This window comes from Chrysochloris asiatica, unplaced genomic scaffold, assembly GCF_000296735.1.
Source record: "Chrysochloris asiatica unplaced genomic scaffold, ChrAsi1.0 scaffold00002, whole genome shotgun sequence".
In the NCBI taxonomy this organism is placed as follows: Eukaryota; Metazoa; Chordata; class Mammalia; order Afrosoricida; family Chrysochloridae; genus Chrysochloris; species Chrysochloris asiatica.
In genome coordinates this window covers 49,431,773-49,439,892 of record NW_006408520.1, presented here as the reverse complement: position 1 = coordinate 49,439,892, position 8,120 = coordinate 49,431,773, and the positions used below count along the sequence as shown (strand labels likewise).

The window sequence follows — 8,120 nt, the reverse complement described above, 5'->3', positions numbered from 1 at the left end:
TGAAGAAAAAAATTAACATCTGGGTTGCAATATTGAAGGGTTCTATGGGCACAGAGGAGCTCTGGTAGCGTAGCAGTTACGAATCGGGCTGCGAACCTTAAGGCCAGCAGTTCGAAACTACCAGCTGCTCCGCGGGAGAAAGATGAGGCGTTCTGCTCCCGTAAAGATTTATAGCCTTGGAAACCCTGTACAGAGTCACTATGGGTCGGAACCGACTCGACGGCACTTAACAACAACAACAACAACAATGGGCACAGAGTCCTGGTGTGGTACTGTGGGTTAATGAGCCAGACTGCAAAATCATTTGAACTGTAAGGTCGGTGGTTCAAGCTCACCAGCTGCTCCTTGGAAACCCTATGCAGGGTCACTATGAGCTGGAACTTTATAACAACAGCATGAGCAAAATATTGAATGATGCTAGAAACATCAAAGGAAGATGGAAGGAACAAAGAGTGACTGTACCAAATAGAATTGGTCGATGATCAACCATTTCAAGAGGTAGCAAATAGTCAAGAATCAGTGATACTAAAGGAAGAAGTCCAAGTTGCACTGAAGGCATTGACGAAAAACAAGGCTCCAGGAATTGATGGAATACAAATTGATCCCTCTCAAAATGAAAGTGCTCTCTCATCAGTTTGGAAGAGCTGGCCAACTTAATGGAATTGATTCATTTTTTGAGCCCCCTCCAAAGAGAGAGGACCTAATGAAATGCAGGAATCCTTAAACAATATAATTAATATCACATACAATTAAAATTTTGCTTAAAATAATTGAAAAATGGTTGCAACAGGACATCCTAAGGGAACTGCCAGAAATTCAAGTCAGATTCAGGAGAGGACATGGAACAAGGGATAATATTGCTGAAGTCATGGATCTTGGCTAAAAGCAGAGAATACCAGAAAGATGTTTACTTGTCCTTTGCTAACTATACAAAGTCTTTCTACTGTGTGGATCATGACAAACTGTATAACATTGTGAAGAATAGGTATTCCAGAACACTGAATTGTGCTCAAAAGGAACCTATACATAGACCAAGAGGCAGTTGTTTGATCAGAACAAAAGGATCGTGAATGGTTTAAAAGAAGAAACAGCGTGAGCCAGGGTTGTATCCTTTCACCATGCTACTCAATCTGTATGTTGAGCAAATAATCCCCAAAACTGGACTATATGAAGAACAATCTAGGATCAAGGTTGGAGGAAGACTCATTAACAACCTGTAATATATAGATGATACAACCTTGCTTCTGGAAGCAAACAGGACTTCATATACTTACTGATGAAGATCAAAGACTAAAATCCTCAGTATGAATTGCTTCTCAGTGTAAAGAAAACAACTGGGTCAATAAATAACATCATATATTGACAAAAGATTGAAGTTGTCAGAGTCTTCATTTTGATTTGGTCCACAGTCAACACTCATGGAAGCAACAGGCAAGAAATCAAGCAATGGATTGCATTAGGCAAATATGCTGCGCAAGACCTCTTTAAAGTGCTAAAGAGAAAATATATCAGTTTGAGGAATAAGGCGCTTCTGACCCAAGCCATGTTATTTTCAATCATCTCATATGCATGTGAAAGTTGGACAGTTAACAAAGAAGACCCTAGAAGAATCAATTCATTTGAATTAGGGCATTGGAGAAGAATATTGAAAGTACCATGGACTGACAGAAGAACAAACAAATCTGTTTTGGAATAAGTACATCCAGAATGCTCCTTAGAAGCTGGGGTGGAGAGACTTCATCTCACATTCTTTGGACATGTTGTCAGAAGGATCAGTCCCTGGGGAATGAATGACATGCTTGGAAAAGTGAAGGGTCAGCAAAAAATAGGAAGACCCTTAACAAGTTGGATTGGCACAGCAACAGCAAAAATGGACTCAAAATGTAATAACAATTGTGAAAATGACACAGGATGTGGCAGTGTTTCATTCTGTTGTGCATAGAGTCACTATGATTTAGAACCAACTGGATGGCACCTACAATAACAAAGCAGGCTAACTTGCCACATTTTCCTGTTTGAGAGAAGAGAATTCAAAGTCAAGACTTTATTAAGAAAAGTACTTTATTACTAATGGCACAGCAAGAACTGTGACCTTCATAGTTGTATTGATTCTGCATGCTCTACCCTCAATCTCCACAGAGGTGACACGGAGTGGTCCAGGTAGATGTTCAATGGATTTGTGTTACAGCTGAGGCACCTAAGGTTAGTGAACCCAAATTTTGTACAATGAATGTGCTTTAAGAAAACCTGCCTTAAATTTATGCCAAAGGAAGACATTATCTTTATTAGACTGTGTTGGGAGCAATTTAAGCTAAAGGTCTCAGACTTGGGGACAGTGTAACCGAAGGACTGCAACTAAGCAGTTGTGGTCCAGGAAATTGGGCTGCTCCCAGGTCAGACTGCCCCTGAGGAACTTGCAAAACCTGCCTCAGGGAACAAGGAATTTGTGGTCTTTCCTTGTATGAAGCCATGGTCTTCAGTTTAGTCTGCAAAAACATCTAGTTGCCTTATCTCTGTTTCCCTAGCAACTACATTCTTCTGACAAAGTCATGCTTACTGCTTGCATTTATTACAACAAAAGTTTTCTGCACTCTTTTCCCTGACTCCAACACCTTCTTTGATTTGTGTATATAATAAATAGGCTGAAACTAAGTTGGAGCCATAGTATCCCCATCAGAGTGCTGTATCCCGCCTGGTTTCAACTTGTATTTATTTTCAATTTGTGTCTTGTGCCTTCTTTTATTTCTAATCTCCTATCACCTCTACTCGAGTTTAATCTCTCTGTGCAGGTCACAGAGTATAGCTGATTGTTGGACGTGGCAGTTGGTCACAGCAAGACTGGACAGTAAACAGACCTGTGCTCTGCTTCAGAGACAGATATATCTTCCAAGGCTGCTCACTATACAAATATCCTTGGAAAACTAGTCTAGAATAAAAGATAGTGCCTCTGCTTATAAAATGGGCAGAAACATGTGAGAACAATGGAAAATTGGTTCCCAGTGCTCATCTTTGTGTTTAAGCAGTTTGCATAGTTATAAAGCGAAAAGTTTTGTATGCTATTTCTTTTGTGTGCAAAAGAATAAAGCTTAAAAAATTTCCTTTGAATGCATTTAAAATAATATTTAGGTAAGTTTCAGATTTAGGTAACATAAATGTTTAATTCATAACAATTTCAATTTAATGTAATCTTGGATCAAAATAGTTATTTTATTTCCTTGTGTCAAAAGTATATGTTCCATATAAAGAAATACTAATTAGGATGTCATGTGAAAATACATTTTTAAATAAAATGTTCAGTGCAACACAAATTTGCATGAAGGTAATAGTTTACTGACTTTGAGGCCACATAATGGTGAACAACCTTAAAGAATTCATTATAAAGAAATGTATTAACTTTCTAAATTAAGGTAGTTCTGTAGACGAGCAGGAATTAGAAGAGAAAATATTCCATTTGGGAGCATGTTGTTGGTTAATAGTTGAGCTCTGATGGTCAGTCTACAGAGATGTACTAGTTCACATGGATCTTTATATCTTGTTGAAGGAATGTAATCCAACCAATTTGAAATAATTGGACGTCTTCCTAAACTCAGCTGTGTCTGGAGAAAAGGGAAGGAAATATTTTATTTTTATATTAATCATTGAATTAATATAAATCATTAACACTTTATTTTATATAAATTCAGAAAACATCTTAAATTTATATAACCTTTATAATTTTTTTTTTAGCAAAATACTTTCATCTGAAATAGGTATAAGATTTTCATTGTGTGTCCTTCAACATAATATTTAAACTTGATGTATCACTGTGAGAATAAAGTAAAATAAAGCAAAGTACATTATTTCTTATAATTATGAATCTGGGAACAGCTAAAATTTTAGGCTTTAAATTTTAGATGGTCCATACACTTACGTTTTATCATGTTCTCCTTATTAGTTCACTAATAGAACTGAGCCTCAAAAACACATACAGGGAGTCCTGTCATACTGAAAGATGCTCTTTTAAGTTTGCTAGGGTACCTTTGGTAGCATAGTGGTTACGAATTGGGCTGTGAACCTTAAGGCCAGCAGTTCGAAACTACCAGCCACTCCACGGGAGAAAGATGAGGCATTCTGCTCCCGTAAAGATTTATAGCCTCGGAAACCCTGTACAGGGTCGCTATGGGTAGGAACCGACCCGATGGCACATAACAACAACAACAGGGTATCTTTAAAAATTTTTAATTCTAGAAGCTAAATTTTGTTAGGATAACTTGAAGGTAAAAGGAATTGGTGTATTAAAGAAACATTTCTTCAGTAGAACCTATACTTAATTAAGAAATCTTGTGAAAATATATTTTTTAATAAAATGTTCAGTGGAACACAAATTTGCATGAAGGTACATGGCACCTTTATTTTAAATGATACATGACTTATTGATTATTTATTCAATCAACATATGCTATTTAAACATAGTATGTACTCAGCACTGAGTTAAGTGCTTGAAATACATGTTGTTAAGTGCTACTTGTTAGGGTATGCAAAATGCAGTCACTGCTCACAAGACCCATGGTCTACAGGTAAAGATATCTAAACACATACAAATGGGCTTCAAAAAGTTGGTAGATGGTGAAAAGATATGGGGATAAGATTCTTATGATTCAATAGTGAGTAATTGTTATTATGACTAATTGCAACTGTCACAACTGTAAAGGTAGAAGTTTTGTAACAAAAAGAGGGGAGCAGTTAATCTTACAGTCCAGGGACAGAGAACCTTAGGACCATCAAGGGAGAATAGCACAAACAGAATGTGGGACCCTATCCAGAGAAACAGCAACAGCAGAGATGGAGGCAGAGATGAGGACATGGAGAGATAGAGCAGCTGAGGACTCTAGACTCATGGAAAAAGAAAGGCTGTGTGCTGGTGGCCAGGAGGCAGGCTTGCAAAATGTGTTCTGTGACTGTATAAATGATTATATATTCCTGAATGTTTTATGTACATCAAAAAAAAAAAAACCAAAAAACAACAACAACAAAAAAAACCCACACCCAGAATAGAAGCAAATACTGTTAACTGAATGATGGTGCACGGAGGAGATTGTAATCATTACAATGAAACAATGAGTGTAAAACCAATGTTCTTCCATGTAAACTATCATGCAATTCACAATAAAATCCTTAAAAAAAATTTTTTTTTGGAAAAATTCCATTATCTTTTCATTTTATTTTTCCACAAACCTTAAATAAATGCATACCAAGCAAAGAATTTTCTTCTTTAAAACCCCTTCATATATATGTACTATGATAGAGGAAATTACTTGGAAGTATGGAAATATAAAGTAGAGGCATTTAAAATGCTCTTTAAGCCAGTTTTTATGTTATTCCTCTCATTCTTGCTCAGTGCTATTTTACTTCAATTTATTAAACTTGCACTGGTTGGGATCCAACTATAAATTATTTGCCATTGAGCCAAGAGATCTTGGTTGACACAGTTTATACTAGTTACTTTTCTATTGTGGATATACTTCTGAAATAGCATTCATGGAACTGGTTAAAAATTTATATTTGATTTCTGTAATGAGTTATCAAAATAATCTGACAAATTTGCCGTTTTACATTTTGCCTAGGTATAGATGATTAACATTTCTTTTTGTGGCTTAAGACGAAATAAACCCCCAAATATACCCTAGAAGAATTTGACCTAATTTTACTTCTAAAGTCACATTTTTAAAGATTAGGGATCTCCTAGAGTCTTTAGAAGTATGGTTTAGATACATAGGTGTATTTTTCTCTGATTGAGCCAATTTATTTCTTGCTACTAGTAGATATGATACAATTGACTAGGTGAACAGGCTTTATATACAGTTTATGTCTTTCTCTAAACTTGGTTTATTCCAAAGAATGAATCAACGAGAAGCTCGCCAAATCTTGTTGAGATGGATATTGAACAAATATTTAAGCCTTTATTTAGATTTTTATATGTACCTGAAATTATTTGGGGGTTTAAAAGAAGAAAATTATTTTCTTGGTATGGATAAATGTAACTCATTTTGCAATATTCCAACGGAATGGAGGTTTGCTAATTTTTAATTGTTAAAAAAAGACATAAAAGTCTTAATGTGTTGTAATTTGCTGTCAAGTTGGTTCCAACTCATAGCAACCATTTATAGGATTTCCGGGTTTATAAATCTTTGTGGGAGCAGAAAGCCTCATCTTTCTCCCATGGAGCGATTGGTGGATTAGGACCACCACCCTGAGGTTAACAGCTCAATTCATAACACTATGTAACCTGCACTCCCAAAGTCTTAATGTTGTTGTTGTTATGTGCCGTGGAGTCGGTTTCCGTTTCATAGAGACCCTGTACAGGGTTTCCGAGGCTGTAAATCTTTGTTGAGTACCCTGGAGTCGGTTCCGACTCATAGTGATCCTGCACAGGGTTTCCTAGGCTGTAAATCTTTACGGGAGCAGAATGCTTCATCTTTCTCCCACGAAGCAGCTGGTAATTTCGAACTGCTGACCTTGCGGTTTGCAGCCCGATTTGTAACCACTACGCTACCAGAATTAGACTGTTATAATAACATTGTTGTTGTTGACAAGTGCTGTAGAGTCAATTCCAACTTGCTAGATCCTGTGTATGGTTTCCAAGGAGCAGCTGGTGGGATTAAATTTAATAATTACTAAAATTAGCTATCAATTTAACTTAAAATATCCTCCCTATTTGGAAAAACAGAATTACAAATAAAGGACCAATAGTGTCTGAGATAATCTGGATTTTTTTATTTTTAATTCATATGTACAGTTTTCCTGTGCTATCTGAAGGTTGTTGTTGTTGTTGTTAAGTGCCATCAATCAGTTCGACCCATAGTGCCCCTATATAGGGTTTTCCGAGGAGCAGCTGGTGAGCTTGAACCACCGACCTTGCAGTTCAAATGACTTTGCAGTCCAGTGCATTAACTCACAGTGCCATACTATGAGCCTTTCATAAATCAAAATAGTGTAAATTAAAAAAGCAATTAACTTTCAGTTTATGTGGGAATTTTTTTGAGTGCTTCCAGACTCAAACAATAACCTACCCAATCATTCCAAATAACACATAAAATGGAAAATAACACTAACATATAGTAAAAGCAGGAATGAACTGATAAATACACACCCCATATCAAATGAAGGAGCGCTGGTGGCATAGTGGGTTATGAGTTGGAATCGACTTGATGGCAGTGGATGTGGGTTTGGTTTGTTATATAGAGTAGATATAACGCATGCACATTGTTATTCCTGGGGAAGGAACTTTAGGATGCTACTCTCACTGCGCTGAGATACTGTCCCTCTCTAACGACTCACTGCAAAACAAACGCTGAAAGCTATTTTTGTGTTTGCCTTTTTTCTTAAAAGAAAAAAATCCTCTTTTGATTTCTTTCAGTTATTGAAAGCTGGTACTAACACAGGTCTTATGTAAAAGGAAACTGACATAAAGCAAACTTTCAAACTGTGGGGAATACCTGATACAGTTAATGATTAATTTGTCACTGGATGTAATCCATAGATAAAAATTTTACTTCATTCTTGTCTTCACAGTTTTATCTTAAAATTGTTCAATATTTGAATCCCAAACCCAAGAGCAACATTTTGCTTACCTCTATTTCCCTGACTGAAATGACAGAAAGTACTCTGGTACACAGCAGTAAGCAGGTTTTGGCATCTTCTTGGATGTCTACCAATTCATGATCAACCATTATCCTCACTCTTGACGGATAGAGCAATATTGTTAACACAATGTTGATAGGGTTTCTCTCTCTTTCTAATATGCCATATTGCAGGAGTATATTTAAGATATTGGACTGTCTTGTCTGAGCTACATAAAGGAGAGGTGTGATGCCACTTAGTGGGCTTGGACAGTACACCGGTGTGAAAGTTCTGTGAATCAAATCAAATGAGAATTTACTGAAGATAGTAAGAAGCATGTAAACATTTTATCTTAACAGTAATAAAAAATTAGTAGTGGTATCTTAAATAGTCAATGTCTTAAATAACCTTCAATATAACTTTGTTGTTTTTGTTGTCAGGTGCCATCGAGTCAGAACCGACTCATAGCGACCCCATGCACAGCAGAACGAAACAATGTCCGATCCTGGGCCAACCTCACT

The 8,120-nt window shown here is 36.5% G+C and overlaps 1 protein-coding gene across 1 annotated transcript in view; it reads right to left on the bottom strand.

The window, feature by feature from the left end:
* Positions 1–3,312: 3,312 nt before the first annotated feature.
* ASB17 (ankyrin repeat and SOCS box containing 17) overlaps positions 3,313–8,120 on the bottom strand; it is a 23,459-nt gene continuing 18,651 nt past the window's right edge. The window contains exons 2-3 of the mRNA XM_006831028.1: positions 7,611–7,890; positions 3,313–3,596 (exon numbers count right to left, since the gene is read on the bottom strand). Of these exons, the coding sequence (XP_006831091.1) occupies positions 3,390–3,596; positions 7,611–7,890 (487 nt within the window). The 3' untranslated portion in view covers positions 3,313–3,389. The remainder of the gene's footprint in view (positions 3,597–7,610; positions 7,891–8,120) is intronic.